General features: G+C 39.1%; 1 protein-coding gene across 8 annotated transcripts in view; it reads right to left on the bottom strand.

Annotated features, from left to right (window-relative positions):
• Nucleotides 1-18,871, bottom strand: part of ROBO1 (roundabout guidance receptor 1) — a 699,448-nt gene that overhangs the window by 110,442 nt on the left and 570,135 nt on the right. For all 8 annotated transcript variants that reach the window (XM_042037872.1, XM_042037877.1, XM_042037876.1 and 5 more), the window contains one exon: nucleotides 1,753-1,910. In XM_042037872.1, the coding sequence (XP_041893806.1) occupies nucleotides 1,753-1,910 (158 nt within the window). The remainder of the gene's footprint in view (nucleotides 1-1,752; nucleotides 1,911-18,871) is intronic.

Raw genomic sequence — 18,871 nt, forward strand, 5'->3', positions numbered from 1 at the left:
TGTTGGGGTTTTAGTTTAGTCTTAGTTTTTTTTCCTGTTAAAGGAATTTTCTCCCATATGCATGTTGCTAGGGGACAAATAGCTGTACTTAAGAAAGACAAAAAGGGGAGTGGGGCGGGCCTGGCTACTCCTTTGTCTACACCTGGGTGTGGGGTCAGTTCGCTCTGAGCGTCCGGAGAGAGAAGCTGCAGAGAAAGGAGCTGCTGCTTCTTTCTTTTTGGCCGTTCTTTCTTTCTGCTGGAAGCAACGCCGGGACCCCAAAAGCCGCTTTCCCTGCCCTGCTGGAGACCGGGCTGTGGCTGCCCTGCCCCGCTGCTGCTTCGAGCTTTCGCTACGCTGTAGCCCTGCTCGCCCTGCCTGCCTGGGCGTCCGTGGGGTTCTCCCATCTGGATACATCTCGCCTGCCACCCGGGATTTGCGTCCGTCCCTGCCGTTCCAGCCGCCGTTCTAGCCTGCTGTTTCAGCCTGCTGTTCCTGAGAGCCCGGGATCAGCTGCCCAGGGGTTTGTGAAGCCTTTGTTCCATCCCTTCCCGGGATCCCAGGGCACCAGAGCCGCGGGTTTCCCGAGCTCGCTCCGGAGCGCCCCCTGCAGCCGCGGGGGACCCATCGCACCTGCCCTGCTCACCGGGAGCCGCCAGCGCCCCTGCCGGCTGCGAGCGGAACTGCACCCGAGGGGAAATAGCCTGACAGCCGAGAAGGCTGGGACTGGGTTTGTGATTGCTGTTACTGCCATAGTTGTTGTTGTTTTGTTTGACTGGTTATATACATATATATATATATAGTAAAGAACTGTTATTCCTATTTCCCACATCTTCGCCTAAAGGCTCTTGATTTCAAAATATAATAACTTGGAGGGAAAAGGGGTTATATCTGCCACTTCAAGGGGGCCTCTGCCTTCCTTAGCAGACACCTGTCTTTCAAAACCGAGACAACTAGTGATCTTTCTAGCACCAACAGGATGGTATGTGCTTTCAGATGATACAGTTTCTCTCCTGTGGAAACATGTTTCTTGCGTCTCCAAGCTGGCAGCAAATACGCGATTTTTGAACTCAATTTTTCATTGCCATTTCTGCAAGGCATTAGGCTCACTAGCTTATTGCTTCACATGTCAGAAACTAAAAAGAAAAAGATAGTTTTATGATTTGAGAAGCTGCTTTATCCATACTCTTGAATAGTCATGCACTGTATTCAGCAAGCTACAGATACAACACTTCTAATGAGAAAACAGATTTATTTGAGATGGCAGGATAAGCCATTATCTCTCCAAAGAAATGTGTCTATATCCCCAAACCCTTTTTATCCTTTCTAATACAATGCACAACTTTTCTGCGTGTATTATTTTCAACAGAACTACAAAAGAATATCTCAACAAGACTACTCGTAGTTGCTCTTTCCAACCAAAGAAGGCAGGTATTACAGGTTGAAGAAATTTGTAGGTGGATAAAAGGTAAGAAAATTACAGGACAGTGATGAGTATAATGAATTTCATTTCCACAAGCTTCTAATTCTTCTGAGGAAGAGAAGAACACAGGTTTTGCTTAGGCCTCTTTAACAAACATGCATACCCTGCAATGAAGTACCATGAGATGAGAGGTTACATTCCAAGCTAAATGCAGACTAGCCCTTGCCTCTGAGGCAAGGAAAGAACATATCCTAGAAAAGACAGCACAGCCAGATGCTCACATGCTCAAGACACAAGTAATTTTAGATTAGTTGATTCTCATGTTGTTTGGAAAAACTTTTTATACTTACTGTAATTCTCTCATCTTTGTCATCTAGAGGGGTCCCATCTTTCTTCCATGATATAGTGGGTTCTGGGTGACCTCTAGGGGGCTGGCATTCCATCACTGCAGGTTCCCCCACAGCTACCATGACATCTGATGGATTTTGTCTAAAGTCATCCCGTAGAACTGAAAGAATAAAGACAATGAAGCAAAAAAATTACTCAACAATATACTAATGGCACAGCAAAGTGTTTTGTATTGGCCTTTAATGGTGTCTGTTGTCATTGTATTTTATATTAATGAACAGATCAGTTAATCAATATCATCTGTTGATGGTCTCTAGTACTTCCATGCAGTAACACAGAAAACCCATGTGCAACCCTAATTTAACTTCCAACATACAAGCCAAGTAAAAGAGGCTGAGAGAGCTCCCACAGAAGAGCTGCCTCACTGGTAGCACTTGGCATAAAGTCTGTGAGCACAGAAGTCAGTCTCACCCCTGTGCCCACCAGGATCATGGAGCAGATCATCCTGGAAACTATGCTAAGGCACAGGGAAAATAAGGAGGTGATATGGTAACATTGTTTCACTAAGGGCAAATCACAGGACAAATTTGGTGGCCTTCTACAATGGGGTTACAGCAGTGGTGAATTAGGGGAGAGCAATGGACGTCATCTACTAGACTTGTGCAAAGCATTTGACACTGGCCTACATGACATCCTGGTCTCCAAACTGGAGAGACATGGATTTGACAGATGGACCACTCTGTATACAAGGAATTGGCTGGATGGTGGCACTCAAAGATTTGCTGTCAATGGCTCAATGTCCAAGCGGAGACTGGTGACAAATCCTGTTCTTCAGGGTCGGTACTGGGACCAGCACTTTTTAACATCTTTGTTGGTGATATGGACAATGGGATCAATGGGTGGGATTGGGCACCCCCATCAAGTTTGCCGATGGCACTTTGAACTGAAAGAGAACAGGTTTAAATTAAATATTAGGAAGAAATTCTTTACTGTGAGGATGATGAGGCCCTGGCACAGGTTGCCCGGAGAAGCTGTGGATGCCCCATCCCTGGAAGTGTCCAAGGTTGGATGAATCTCTGAGCAACCTGGTCTCGTGGAAGGTGTCCCTGCCTATGGCAGGGGGTTGGAACGAGATGACCTTTAAGGTCCATTCCAAAACAAAACATTTTGTGATTCCTATCACAGTTGAAGATGGCACAGTAACTTCTGCTCAGGTAGAATGTGACTTGGGGGTAAGAATTGCAGAGGTTGCTCTCTGTCCCTTTTTTCCTGAGACACAAGGTCAGCCTGCCAGTAACTCAGAGGTTTATGGCTAAAGATTGGCCACTGGCCATATGAATTGTACCCATCCCTGAATTTAGGGCAAAAATTAATGAACTAACTAAACTTCCCAGTTCTTTGATGACATTACAAATCACTAAACATTGGCCCAGCCTTAGCCAAACTCATCTTTGCAATTTGGCTTGTGTCTTTTTAAAGCAAAAATATTAAAAATCTTTCCTGATCTCTGGCAGTCATCACTTAGTCTAAGCCAGGATCACATCCTTTATTTAGAAGTCAATTTTACCACCTTTACACAGCAAGAAACGTTTTTATTGCACCTTCATTACTAGAATTTGTTCTTTCTCATCATTTGGCCCAGCCCAGGCCTAGGAAACTCCTCGTTTCCTCCAGTCATCTACTATGAATTTTATCAATAGCTGTGCGATTATTTTTCTTTCTAGGAGAGGAGAGACCTCATACTGTGCCCAGAAGACCACTACACAAGGACACGTTTAACAGAAGAACGGCATTCCTAAGCCTTGCCAAGTAAGTGGCATTAGGTTTAATCTAAAAATAAATAACACAAATGATAACAAATACAACGTTCTAGTCCTCTCCACTGCCCTTCCTCCATCCACACTGAACAAAGGATAGGCTAATGGAAAAGCACACTACAACCAAAGGGCTCTCAGGATTTTTACAGAGCTGTATGTCACTCGTGCTACCTGCAACAATCTTGTGTCAACAGTAAATAATGCCAAGAAGCTCCAGCAAAAAATACATCTATACCTCCCAAGCCGTGGACCCCAGATACATGGACATTCACTACCGAACAGGGGCTTGGTTGTTAATGCTGCTTCAAAGGGAGGTGAGATTTATTGTCAGCTGTTAAGGAATGTGGTTGTTCTTACAGGTACAGTGCTACCACCAAACCATCCCTCTCTGTAAGGTCCTTCATGCTGGTCTGAGGGCAAATGGGTCACCTGCTTTGGGAGAGAGGTATATATACCTTGCTCATACCTGCTTTTATTATAACGTAATACATGACAGGGAAAGTTCCACATTGATACAGAAGTGTAGGCCGGAATCAAAAACAATAAATAAAGAATATTTTGCCACTATTGTAGAAAAAGGACATAAATTCCAGAAGTAACAAAGAACATCTGTGTGTCAAAAAGACTTAAATATAGTACAGATCTCACCAAACATTTGAATTTACTAATCCCCTTCCATTCTGAAGCACACACATTTCTAATATTTCAGTTCAATTATTGAAACTCCTGGATGCCCTGGAAGCAGTACTTACTGTTGCTCTGAAAGAGTATAATCAAGGATAACATGTCTATATCACTTTAACAATACATACTAATAGAACAGAATTATAGGACTTAAGGAAGAAATTATGGAATAATTTAGATTGGAAGGAACCCCTGGAGGTCAAGTCTACAGCGAGGTGCTCTTGAATGAACATGTTCTCTTGGACAGACTAGGTCTCTTGAACAAACCTAGTGCAGAGAGTTTATTAAAAAAACAACCCAAAACCCAACCCAACAAATAAAACATGCACCTATTGCTTAGTGTACAAAAGCCTGAGAAAGCATGCTCCAATCAAGAGCAAAGTATTTCTCTCTCTAAAAGGCAAAATGCATGGATATTTTCCTTCTGTGAACTTGGGAAAAAATTGAAAATATTTTCAGCTATAACATCATGTTTTTAAAAAGCGGAATGATGTCATTTTAAGTTATTCAGAAAGGTAGGTCAAAAGACGAATCCTTTGAATTCCCCTCTGCTTTCAACAAAACTTTGTTAAGTTTAACCCACATTCCCTTATATCCTCCTTACTATATCCCCCTATATATTGATGCATGAAAATTGGATAGTTCGGATTAATTTTTGGTTATGGAAGTGTTAAAACACTTCTCCCAGACACTGAAAACATTAAATATCCTTGTTACGCTTACACTGAATGTGGTGTTAACAGCCAGAGACAATTTCTTGTGTTCCCAAGCAACCCTCAAGACATCCAGACACATGGATCACTGTAAACCATATCCTGCAAATGGATAGCTGGACACTGCTTCTACTGAAGTCCAAGAATTTTTTTCTATTTAATACCGTAGAGACTTAATCTGGCTTGGAGCCACTGAACATATTATTACTTCTTTTTTATTTTTTTTTTAATCACTTCTCCAAATTAAAGAACATTAAAAGAAGAGGACACAGAAGTTGCCCTAAGTTACTAACCCCTCCCTCCCATAGCTCCAGTTCCCAGTGCCAACAGCACATGAAAGTGCAGAAGAGGTTGCTACGCCACAGTTCTTTTGCAACACAAAAAAGTGTTTTGACCATGAGTAAGAAGCCTCTCATTACTGCTGAAGATTGTATCATTTGGATAAATTTAAGATACATATAAAAAGAAGCAGCCTGAAGTTTAATAAAAATTAAATCAAGTGATCTTAATAAAGCATAAGTGCTTTTCAAGTCTGAAAGACCTCATAAATCTAAGAGAAATGACTATCAGATAGCACCTCAGATGGCTTTAGCACCCCTGAAGAAACAAAGAAGTCCAGTACTTACATAATAAAACCAAATTACTTCTGTAATTTCTACACTCGTCTTATAATAGCTTTACAAGCATAGTACCTTGCCTGCAAACCAAGACCTTTCACAAATTAACCAGTTCTTAGGAGAATGCCTAGGAGGACATCAAAGGTCCAGGCCACAGATACTTCAAAACAAGTATTTTTTTTCCCATTTACTATAAATTACTTTGGCTCTAACATCACATCATGAAATGCTAACAAAATGTAATCCATTAGAGATTACTCCACAGATAGTCATCGCAATTATTTTCGCAGCTGTAAAGTAGATACATGCTCTGTTTTGTTTGCCTCAGGCCCTGGCAATATTGCATGAAGTTATAAATCTAAAATTTTCATCCCTTACTGAAAAAACCCTTATTTTTTCTTTGCTGTCCTTCACAGTCAAGGCTCACTGTAAATTGAGAAAACATTTCCTTTTTAAGTTATATTAGAAGCATACTTTGCAATCCACTAAAGCAAATGCTTTCTGTCACCCAACAGTGAAATTTCACCTCTTTCTACATATATGCAGCTGGAATGAAAAAAAGATATATCAAGAGGACATTTGCCTTTTTTTTTTTTTTTTTTTTTTAAAGAATCTTCATAGATGTAACACCCTCCTCCCCATTTCTGACAGACCTTGGTTACGGTTTTCTAGCATTTTACCTAATATTTTCTGAAATACAACGAAGAATGACTGTAACCATCATCACAGCACAGCTGGGACAACTCCATGATCTTGCTGTGTGAACATGCTGAACTAATCAGGTTCAAAAGCTCCATGTAAAAGTCAACTTCTCACACAACTACTTCATATCGTGTACTCTTCAATTCATTAAAGAGTTTTACCTTCCCCAGAGACTCTTTCTCAGAGAATAAGGGAACTGGCAACCACTTGAGGATAAATTTTTATTGCTAAGTAGAGATGGCACCAAAACACTGCTTTGCAAAATGCAGCACCCAGTGCTTTTTTTTCCTTTGTTGCCTTCTATGAAAAAGAGTAGGGAGACACTACTGGGTGAAATGAGAGGAAGGTAGGCAGGATTGTTTTTGCCTATATAAACTGTAGATAATTCAGAAAGATTATTGTTGCAGTAATCTTTAAGTAACTGTGATTCGAAAGGGATATAGAAAACACAAGATAGAATAAACCAACCAGAAAGTTCTAGTCAATACCTGAAAAGAATGAATTTGTAAGGTAATTACCATCAGACATTGTGGATATCATGCCTTAACAGGTGGTATCTTTTAAGATCTGGAAATCAGAAAATTTCCTGAAAATTTTGATTACAGGTCTATTCTAGTCCAGACACCTCGTGCACAGTTCAAAGCACTGCAGCAAAATATATCCAGGATCCCTAATCAACCAAGATCTTATAGCCATGGTCAACTCAGTGAACAGAGGAAGAGGGAAATGATGATGCTTGTGGTGCAAGTTTCTGAATCAGACCAAAGCAATTTTAATCCATTTCAATTCTTTTAAAAAGGCATCACTCAGACTTGCTTTCCATTAACTCTCTTGCACCATCCCACACAAAATACACTATTTTGCAAGTCTACTTCTTAGAGAGAGATGGTGAGCCAAAGTATGAAACAATTATTTAACAGAAGAGATCCCAACAAGCTCCACTCTTTCAGCATGAAGATAATTTGAATCTTTCTTTGAATAAGAGCAGGTGCCTCAAAAATGGTGGAAAAAGAAAGTGAAATAAATGGAAGAAATACTCATCACATTTCTTTGAAAAACAACTAGACCTCAGCTAATGAGCAAGTTTCCAACAGCAAACAAAACCCTCCTGACATCAAACAAGCTAAAGCTGAGCTATGCAACCTTAATGGCCCGCTGCCCTGCCTTTTTGGCTAATTTTGTTAAAAACTGAAATAGATTTTAAATCTTTTTTAATACCCACCAATTCTATTATTTTCATTCCTTTACATATATATAAAGTATTTCCATGTTTCCCCTTTCCTCCCCAACAAAAGAGCAGTATTTACAAACTAAGTTCTCACCTAATACTTCATCTGACTAATAAAATATGATGAACAAAACAACAAAAATGAGAGCTTGCTTTAAAAACCTATAAAATTAGGAAAACAAAAATAGGATTCAGGAGGTTATATAAGTCATCTAATCCCATGAAGCTGTAATCAAAGAGAAACTAATTATTGCTTAGTCAGGATTGAGCTGTTATTCAAAAGCAGAACTCTTCCTGTAATTTAGGATCAGCAATGTTCCCTTTTCCCCACTACCTACTGAACATGTACTTCAAATTTACTGAGAAGCACCAGACATGTTTGGCATTCAAATATAAGATGGTTGTCAGTTGGAACAGTGCTTCAAACCAGGTGCTTAATTTTAATTACAACTAACTTAAGCATCAGCCAGAATTACGGTACCTTGTTTAAAGACTTTGCTGGCATGAAATTTATACAGATGTCAGGATATAATTTTTAATACATGCGTGCCACTAACAGGAAAGTGTTAGAGCACCTAATTAAGCAAAAATGAAACAAAAAAAGGTATGCATTATCGAATTTAAGTCAGCCCATGTGTTACCATATAATATTTTAGACCTCATTAAACTGTTACCTGGTTTGACCAAAAAACTTGATCATTTACACAAATGAGAAATATTTTTTGGGAAGAGACCTCCCTAAAAGTCTCCATGCAGTCATAAAAAGTTAAAGGAAAAACTTATTCCCTGAAAAAATGCTTTCTTTTCCTTTCTGAAGGTGTTAAAACCAGGTTAACATTGGTGTTAAACAGTCATTAAAATGGAACAGAAGGAGTAGGGCTATAAATAGTCAGAAATTACTGTTGTGATCATCTAACAAGACCACTCATGTAATGCAGGCAATAATTTTATGCAGTGACCGAGTCCAGCAGCGCTGTATGGAATGTTTCAAAAGATGTCTACACTTCTACAAGGCTCCAAGAGGCTGGAAGTCTCATCCAGCACGCCTAGGGCTCCTCACTTCCCATCACTTCCAGTTCTCTTATGTTGCTCCTACCTTGCAGCACTTTGACCTCTTGCTACCCCTTGCTCAGTCAGACTGAAAGCCTTCTACAGACAAGCAGATGCCAATCAGTTCAGTATCCACATCTCTAATATTCCCTCAGCCTTCTCTGAGCTTCAAAAGCTACAGAAGCACTGGACACGAGGCCACTGCTCCAACCACAGCAGCTCTGACTGCACAGTCTGAGAATCCACATCAAACAGGTCTCCAGACAGAGGAGGCTGCTCATGGCAAAGAGGCCAGTTATAAAGCAATGACCACCACTTCACGTCATCACAGCAGAAATCTATTTTTAAGCCTCGGCTCTACATTTATGACAACACATTCAACATTATGCATTCATACAGTGCTGTCCTGCTTGGCTTTGAACTCTGCCCATTAGCAAACCCTACCACCCTCAGAGTCTGAAGAAACAAAAGCACTTTAAAATCAAATGACTTTTTGCTTAGTAGTCATATGTATATGTATGAGTTAGTTCAGACCTTTACCTGGGTCTACATAATTGATATCACAACATTATATATATTTCTATCTCAAGATCTCCTTTAGTGAAAGGAAACAACCATTAAAACTGCTCAGTAAAACAACTGTTTTTTCTACTTTATTACCACTGAGATCAACTAATTTAGTTTATACAGCTCGTTCATAAATGCTTCCTCCATGATGTCACTATGGAAGATACTGAAGGGTTAATGAATGCAAGAAAAGTTTTCCAAAGGCCTTTCTTCGAGACATTGAAACAATTTAAGAAATGCCTTTTATTATTACGCTCATTCTCATATTGCCAAGGATTTATTTTTAAATTTGAAATTACACCACTTTTAAGATTTTGGTAGACATTTCAAGAGGCATGTAGAAATTTTAACAGTGATTTAAATTTGGAAGAGTTAAAGAGTGCTGAAGAATAGCATTACTTAACTTGAATGAGTGAAAAAGAATTACTTAAAGAATTAATGAAAGCTTGAATGGCATACATGGAACGTTTTAGTTCAGAAAACTTGCATTCCTACTACCCAGCAGAGTAACACAGAATTTCCAGCAATGGGAAATTGCCTATTACTCATGAAACATGAAGATCTGCTAAAGATTTTACTGAATCTTGTACCACATTCTACTGCAAGGATGTTAACAGATTAAAGGTGTCAGAAAGCAGCACTAAGTTCGTGTTACCAGCCTATGTAATTTAGTACTAACATTATTAGTACCACCTGGCTGATGACATCAGCAGAGAGCACAGACAGTCAAAGCAAAAAAGAAACATGGCTTTGTTTTAGCACTGACAAACAGAACCAAGACAATAGAGTTAAATAGTAGTGATAGATGTACAAAACAGCAGCAGTGAAATTAGATCACACTTCTAAAATGTTAGCAAAATGTACTGTCTCCATTACTGTAACCTTTAAGTTGTTGTAAAACAGATTCTCTCTAAAGAATTATGGTTTTGATTGCCTTTTCTCTGCCCATCGAAGAAGGACCTGGGAGATGCTGGTTGACAGCAGCTGAACTTGAGCCAGTTTGTGCTCAGATGGCCAAGAAGGCCAATGGCATCTGGCCTGAATAAGGAACAGTGACCAGCAGGATCAGGGCAGTGACTGTCCCCCTGTACGTGGCAATGACGATGACGTGGCACCTTGAATCCTGTGTCCAGTCTTGGGCCCCTCACTCCAAGAAGGGCATTGAGGGTCTGGAGAGTGTCCAGAGAAGGGCAGTGCAGCTGGGGAAGGGTCTGGAGCACAAGTCTGATGAGGAGCAGCCGAGGGAGCTGGCGGGGCTCAGCCTGGAGAAAAGGAGGCTGGGGGGGGAAACCTTATCACTCTACAGCTCCCTGACAGGAGGGTGGAGCCAGGTGGGGGTTGGGTTCTGCTCCAGGTAACAAGAGACAGGACAACAGGAAATGGCCTCAAATTGCACCAGGGGAGGTTTGGGCTGAGTATTGGGAAAGAGATTCTTCACTGAAATGGTGTTCAGACATTGGAATATGCTGCTCAGGGCAGTGGTGGAGTCACCATGCCTGGGGGGATTTAGAAGACGTGCACATGTGGCACTTGGGACATGGTTTAGTGGTGAACTTGTCAGTGCTGAGTTAACAGCTGGATTCAATGATCTTAAAGGTCTTTTCCAACCTAAACCATTTGATGATTCAGCACAGCATCATCAAATTAGGATCTTCATATCTAGTGAAGGTTAATAATTACCATCTCTGTAAAAGTGTCCTTCCCTAAGACGCTCAGCAACACATATCAGCAAATAAAAGACCAGCCTGCTTCTAATCCATTAAAATAGAAGGAAATCAAGGACTGCTGCACCACTTGGATCACATATTTAAAAGGTGCTGATGGCAAATACAAGTCATATGCTTGAATCAAGCAGCATGTTACACTGCAAAAGAAATTAAATATTTAGGCATTTGGCAATAAACTTACGACTGCACAGAAAGAGTTTAAAGTAAATATATTTATTGTGATTCATTACTGCCATTAAGAAACTTGCAATTGTTAATAGAAAGAAAGGCAGGCTTAAGAAGGAGGATCCAAAAAAAAAAAAAAAAGAAAAGGAAAGAAAAAGAAAAAAGACTTCTGTAAAAACCATTGGCTGAAGTTACTGAAAACCATTACAAAAATGTATGGAAACCACTCAAGAGTGTCTGAATTTATTTCACTCATTTAAGATTTGGGTTTTAAGTACTGCCTGGAATCTTACTGGGCAACATAGTTGTCAGCCTGTAACAGCATTTCCACATGTGGAAAGGAAATTGTAAATGGATTAGATGATGAATTGAGAATCAATTAAATGACCAAATCTGATAAGTCATATAAAGAGTAATTTTAACTCCTGGGAGAAAGGGTAACTGACAGGCCTCAGAGAGCATGCTGCAGCACTGGGAAACCTAATTAAATCCTGAAGGATCTGTGATGCCTCAGGCACGCAGCTCTGAGAGTATCCCTTAGTTTGATTGAAAATTGAAAATAGATAAGGAGAAGGGACCTAATTATTAATTTGACTGACTGTGTAGGAAAAGTAATCCCTCTCAACATCTTCCGCATATTATGCTCCAGGACAAGGCATCTACTACCTGTAACTAAGAATTTACCTCCTGGAAGAATAGATTAATTTCTACAGACTGCAGAGATTATTTCCCTTCACTTGTCCTAAATATGAAATATTTTCGGGCATTTTCTGTTAGTAGTAGTAGTAGTAGTAGTAGTACATTTTGCATTTTGTATTGGGGTTATTTGAATCATGCTGGATTACTGACAATATTTTCAGCATGACTAACACAGCACATTTCCAAACTTATGGACACAAACCAAGGGGTTTTAGACACAGCTCAGCCAAGAACTGTCTTTCAGACATCACAAATTAGTTTTCATAAGGCAAAGAAGAGTGTGCATCTTTAGATCCAAGGATTTGACGGCATTCTGTAAATAAAAATTTCTCTCTCGACACTCCAAAGTAAGATTCTGATGTTTAGTTTGCAAGGAACTGTTGGCTGCACTGGCCTTCCTTCAAATCGGATTATAATGGAGAAAAAGAACCAGATTACTTGCTGCAGCAAGACCCTGTCTTGGCCATCCAAATTCCATCATAAAGAGATAACTGAAATCAAAGAAGAGATATAATGACCAGACAAGGAAAGAGAAATGGTGAGAACACACTTCACCAGAGCTCCAATGTCTTCCTTAACTACTCACCAAACTTATTTCACAAGCAGAACAGAATTCTTTTTAAAGAAAGAGTACAAGAACCAACCCAGAAATGCCTCTGTCATCTAACTCAGCATAAAGGAATACAGGTAGCAAGGACAGAAGAAAACGTTTAGCCAGTTTACAATGAAAGGTTAAAGCTAAGATGGCAAATGAAGCTAGATTGCAATTGATTTAAAATGTGTTGCTCTCCAATAGCAAGTGACACTGGGTTGTGTTGTGAAAAACTTACTCTCATCCCATAGTTCCTAAGATGGAAAATCCCTCAGCTGGCCAAATCCAAAGGAACCGCATTTGTTGTAATCTGTGCTGTTAAAATGGCAGAAGCAACTGCTCCAGAGACCTGCCAATGGAACTGGCAGCACTTCCTGTAGTACGGGAAAGACTTAAATGCTGACCATACTTGTATATTTGCTTATAATCATCCTTTCACTCTGAAGGAGTCAAAAACTTATCAGAGGAGACATTTGCAAAGAAATAAAGATTTCCATGCCCTTGATAAGAAGTTTTCTGCAGTAGTTCTAAATCTGCATATGCCCTATGTTATTGTTCTGCTAAAGATGCTGCCTCCACACAACAATTTTAGCCCTGTCCTTCTGCTTAGCATGCAAATTCTAGGGTGTTATAGCTATACCACTACCATCAACATTTTTTTGAAAGAACTCTTATTTCCATGAAAAAATCCCCCATTATGCTCTTAAAGTGGTTGAAAAAAATGACACTTTAATATCAGAGAATATACAGTATCATTATCACACTCAAACAGCTAAGTCGCTTCTTTAATATTCCGGAAAATTATATTCCCCCATTACACATGAGGTCAAGCCTGAAACATCAGTCAGAAGGGGCAAGATGCAGGCACTTCATATGGCTGAGTGGCTCACTCTAAATAACAGCAGAGCTAAGAACAGCATTTGTTGGCGCCACACACTACAGCAAGGCCACACAGCTCAGAAATGTTGCTGAACTATTACATACACTTTCATTCTGTTCTATTTTTCTCTTATTGTATACCATTTTATTGTCTTGGCAGAATCTACAGACCACAGAGCTCCACTGTCTTTGTTCAGCTCTCCAGACTGCTGTACGGCAGGACATACCTCAGTTAGATAGTAGATGTTTCATCAGTTATACCCTGCATTCCCAAATGCGTGAATGCGTCATCCTTATGGTAATGCTATCTTGGTTTTTTACCTCCTAATACATTCGAGATGTAAATTGACAAGAGATTGCCACAGCAGAAATGGATAAACCATTTCAAAATTACATTTATGCCAAATATCATGTACTTTCCAAATTACTTTTGCTGGTTTTAGAAAACAATGCAGGGAGTCACCTCAGGGGAAAATGGCAGACAGCCTTACACAGAGGTCATAGAGAAATAGAGTCTTCATCTAATTCAATTAACTGCTTTCAGTTAGATCCCAAATGGTACAGGCAAACATTTGTTCTATTTCAGGCATATTCTAAGAAATGAATCATTCTCCTTTCCCACTACACACAGGCACGGCAAAATATCACACACTCAATTATTTTATTGTTCAGAATTTGAAAAATCTCAAGACAGACGTCTTTATGATTTACAGTGACATCTCATAATTTAGGAAACCATCTGAAGGCTTCAAATATTGTAAAATTCTACAAAGAGCATTACAAAAAGTAGCAAAGTTAATAGCTACAACAATGAAAAATGGTTTTGAAAGCAAATAGACACACCAAATTCACCAAGCTGGAACTCTGAATTACAGCTCTTGGAGATTTATACGCTATCATAAATGGCAAAAGACAGTAAAATCACACAGAAAAGTACTTCTGCATTTGGACTCTCATGCTGGCTTCAATCCCTATGAGATATTTGAAGGCAAAGTGCCAATTGATCAATATGTTACTATTTAATGTGCAGTAAGCGCTACTGAGGAAAAATCAGAGAAACATTGCCTGTTAGCAGAGTCTGCTGTACTGCTGGCAGGAAGGAGTGCACGAAGTTGTGGATCACCCCATGTGGTAAGACAGCAGCCAGAAGTCTGATTCAGAATTAACAAAAGGAAACAGAGGGCGATGCTCAGCGTGAACACAAATGCGTATAAAGCCAGGCAGATTTCATTACTGAAGATTTTAATTTTGATTAAATGCTTCCTTTTATATCAGGTCACATTCATTGTTTTCTACCCTGTGTTTTCTTTAATACTTTAATACACAGGGAACATTAAGTTGCATAACTTCAGTGTTGCAGCGGAAGATAGCATCTTTAATAACAGCAACAAAAGAGGTGCTGGCATCCACCACTGTCCAACTTTGGGATGCTCTGAGGCAGTGTGGGCTGGCAGGGGCTTTGTGGCATGCAGGACAACACATCACTAACCACCAAAGCAAAAGGAAAGTGGATGACTGCAAGGTGAGCTTAGGCTGTTTGAAATGGGAACTTGCAAATGCATCCAAGGCAAAGCAAACCAATGTGATGGAAAGGGCTGTGAAAGGCAGAAAGTATCAAGGTGGTGAGTACATTTGGGGGAAATACTGCATTTCCCTTTCTTTCACAGCCTGTGAGAAACTGCAGTACAGGGCAAATCCTCAAAAACTTCCCAGGAAACTATGGCAGTAAAGAAATTTTAACATGTAATTTTAGTAATTTGACAGTTGTCTTTTTTCCCCCTTGTTTTTGGTGTTTCTACCTACACACAATGAAACTTAAGTCTGGATAAAATTCAACAGACAACATTCTTCTTGATTCCATATGAGTATGGGTACCCTCAGCAGTACCTACACTCAATTTCCCTTGCCCCTGCAAACCTGAGCTGTGGAGTGCATGGTGCACTCACTCTTACAAAGACCCACCAACTCTGTTAATTAAATTCCCACCCATGCTGAGCAGCCCCTAAAGGTTAATTTCCTAGATTTCCATTCAGAATTGTTATAGAGAGAAAAAGCAAAAGTCGTATTGTGCGAGACGAGGATCCTTTCAATTCTCCATGAACTCTGAATTAATTCTCAAGTCAGTTCAGTGGCCTGGTTCTTTTCTGTATGTTTAAGCACAAAAAGTGAGGTTGAAAACATTATGAGACTTGGTCTAGACTGCCAGTACATGCATAAAAATTAATGCCATATGTTTTCAAGACCGTTTTAAAAAAGTAAATTAACTGCTATTAATTTTGGTAAAGAGGATATGTAGAAGCCACTAAACTTGCAAGATAAAGCTACTGATATCTTCTAATAGTTCACTCAGAAACAACAGAGTTAAGGGAAGAAAAACCAAAACAACCACCCCCAAAAAGTATCTGGATTGCCAAAATCCTTACACTTGTTTTTCTGATACACAATGTGACAACAGGTTTTTGTTGTTACAGGACTTTCTAGTAAATGAAAACTCCAGTGGGTGATGGATGAAACTAGAGCAGAAGATGAACAGACCCCCAACAGACCCCAACTGGAGTCTTCCTGAAATGTGCACAGTGTGGACATTGCTTCTCAGGAAAACTGTTTCTCTCTGTAAGTACACCTCTTTTGGGTTGGAGTACTTGAAACTCCTTTCTGCACACATAACGAATATACAGTAGAGCTAACAATACCTGATATCTTAAAAATTCCTTATTAATAGCCACTGTAACAATCTCAGAAATGTCAGATTAAGTTTTAAGTTCACATTACAGTGCATTTATTTCTTAGACTTTGGGTAGTGATTACAAAACCACCAGGAGCAAGAGGGCTATGCAAGCCTTATCTTGTCAGGAAACAAGAAAACACAAGTCAGCAAATAAGAATCTTCAAAGTCACCCTGTTCATTTATATATGAGAATCTAAAGAAAAAAAAAAAAAAGATTTATTCTCTTTTCTAAAGAAAGTGCTTTGCTTCTGTTTGTGTGCTTGAATGCAATTGTTTGCCATCTTTCAGTGGGTTACCATGACAAGTCACCACTAAGAAGCTTTCCTGAACTTTCAGACTGAGGCACTACAGCTACTTCGTTCAGAAAATGCTTTTAAATAGTGAACGTTCCTAGTGTTTATACAAACTGTAAGGTGCATATAAGTATACTTATATATAATATAAGTGGTCTTCTTTGCTGTATTTCTTGTTGGCTTCACTGCAATGAGATACTTGTCTCAGAACTGAAATACTTAGAATGCTATGTAGTACCAAACCCACAATTTATGTGCACTACTGCTGCATGTTAAAACCTATTTGTGTATCTTGGATTTTTTAGGGGTAAGAAGCTGTGTCCTTATTAAAGCCACTGAAATAATATTATATACCCACAAATCCACTGAATTGATGTACTTGGTCTAAAATGGGAACCCTTAAGAGTATAACAGTAAGCAGGGAAAAACAGAGTTATAAAAGAGTTACCAAAGAGTTTATAAAAGTTATAAAGACACCAGCTATCAGAAGTAAGAAGTGTCGCTAGCATTTATTCCCATTATCGTGTCAAACTTCTCTTATCACTATGTCTGTACACATAATGCCTCGGTAGCCTTTGCTATTCTAACATATAAAACTGTATGACAGGGAAAAACTATCTAATCCCTCAGAGGAAAACAATTTAAAGAGGAAAGGGGTAACTCTATACATATTCATCTAAAAAAAGCCAGTACTAAATACCTCACTAAACTCTGCCAAGGTTCATGGAAACAATTGGGATTTGTATATACATCATTTGGATATAGGCCATTATCAAACTATCTAGAGAATTAATCAAGAGAGGACACTCTCAGCAAAAGAAGACTGATGCTACATAATCAGAAACACCAGAGCTGTAAACAATGGGAATGCACATTATTCCCAAACAGCATAAATAATTTAAGACTTCCAGAACTGAAATTAATCTACATACCATTTGAAGCACACAGACCCACCAATTCAGACAGAATAGTGAAAGGTAAGGGGAAAACAGATGGATAATTAAAAAGATACTTTTCAAGTGGGAATAGTCTTAGCTTCACACTGCTGGTACCAAGAAATAAATATCAAGAAAATCCTATTACATGCATGTATATTTTATATGATTGGGTTTTTTTCCAGAAGGGATTGGTTTTGAGGTTTTTTTTCCCTACAGTCTGATTGGACAGTGAACCTGCTATATCTATCAACATCTGTCTGATTAACTCTTCATCTCTTTGAAGCATCATTGTTTTATAGGGCACTATTTGCAGAGAGATGGAAACAATCTCATTTGCCCGTATTTGAGATGGGCATTCTTCCCTCAAACCCCCACTGCCCTACAAGTCAGCACCCTTTCATCCCCAGATGAAGTCTCCACAGCGTACTTCAAAGTAAAAAGATACTTATGGTGTCTTAACCTTTCCTTTGAAACTGAATCTGTAGATCCAATATCACCTAGCAAGGCTAATTGCATAGTATGCAAGGGAATTACTATTATTTCAATATAACCCACCACAGAGAAATGATGAAAGCTGAGGCACTGTTGTAACAGGCTTTACATAAAGACAGCACCACAAACACACTATCAAAGGCAAGTACCTTGCACAAACACAAGCACAACAGGAAAATGTCACAAATTATCTGTATAATCTGAAAAATTACTTTCAAATATCAGCCAGCTTACCCTGCAAAGAAAACCTTGGGAGGAGAGGAAAAATAGTGAAGAAAAGAAAAGAGAGAGGGTATGTGATTTCACGGTTAGATGTTACCATACTTCTTTCATCTTATTAACTTGCTATACTCCGTGTTTTATGTTCTAATCTCCTTACCCTCTGCAAGTTTTACATTTTCCTATAACACAGATCTAAATTAATTTAAAAGCTGATTTAAAATAAAGTAGAAAAACATGGAAATCCAACAGAGGAACTAATAGGAGCATTTAATCATTTAAAAAAATATATATTTCTCATGCAGAAAGCAACAGTGCTAAAAAAGAGTAGCATGTGCAAAAGTAGAAGTATGACCTAAACAGTTTGGAAAACTTTTACTGCATGAAACAGCTTCTACTGCAAGAATGCAAAGGAAAGGTAACTAATTTGGAGACAACTATCATTTTTAAATTAGAAGAACAGTAACCTTCTATGCCTCATCACGAAAATTCATATATTCCATTAGTTCCATTAATGCAAAAATAAAACAGAAATATTGAAAACTAAGTTAAAAAAGTGCTTAAGCATGTCCCAGTAATCTGGAGCAATAATAAGTTAAAGCTAATGCTTAAAAGTTTTCTTCAGTCAGGGAGAGGTTGGTCAGTTCTCCCTCTAAATGCCAAAAGCAGAGAAAAGGTCTTGAATCTGGTAAAAGTGCATGAACAGTGTTCAGGTGAAAACCCAAACCAAGCCAAAACCCGTCAAAACCAAAACACAACAGAAAAATAAAACCCTCAAAAACCTTAAATAACACTACCAACCGTACTTTTTATAGGACGGGAGCTATCTTCTCTATTACTTCCTTACCAAAGAGTGGAGAGGTGCAATTACATGACCTGCATTCAGCATTGCTTTGTGTCACCTGTGATTTTACACCAGGGACCACCTGAGTCAGAATGCAGCAGTTAAGCCTAAATTCACCACAGCCTAGAATGCAGTAAGAGGATCCAGCCTCACGTGAAGTACCAGGG

Source organism: Corvus kubaryi, unplaced genomic scaffold (assembly GCF_017639235.1).
Source record: "Corvus kubaryi isolate FWS band 111438036 unplaced genomic scaffold, C.kubaryi_AGA036_p1.0 37391, whole genome shotgun sequence".
In the NCBI taxonomy this organism is placed as follows: Eukaryota; Metazoa; Chordata; class Aves; order Passeriformes; family Corvidae; genus Corvus; species Corvus kubaryi.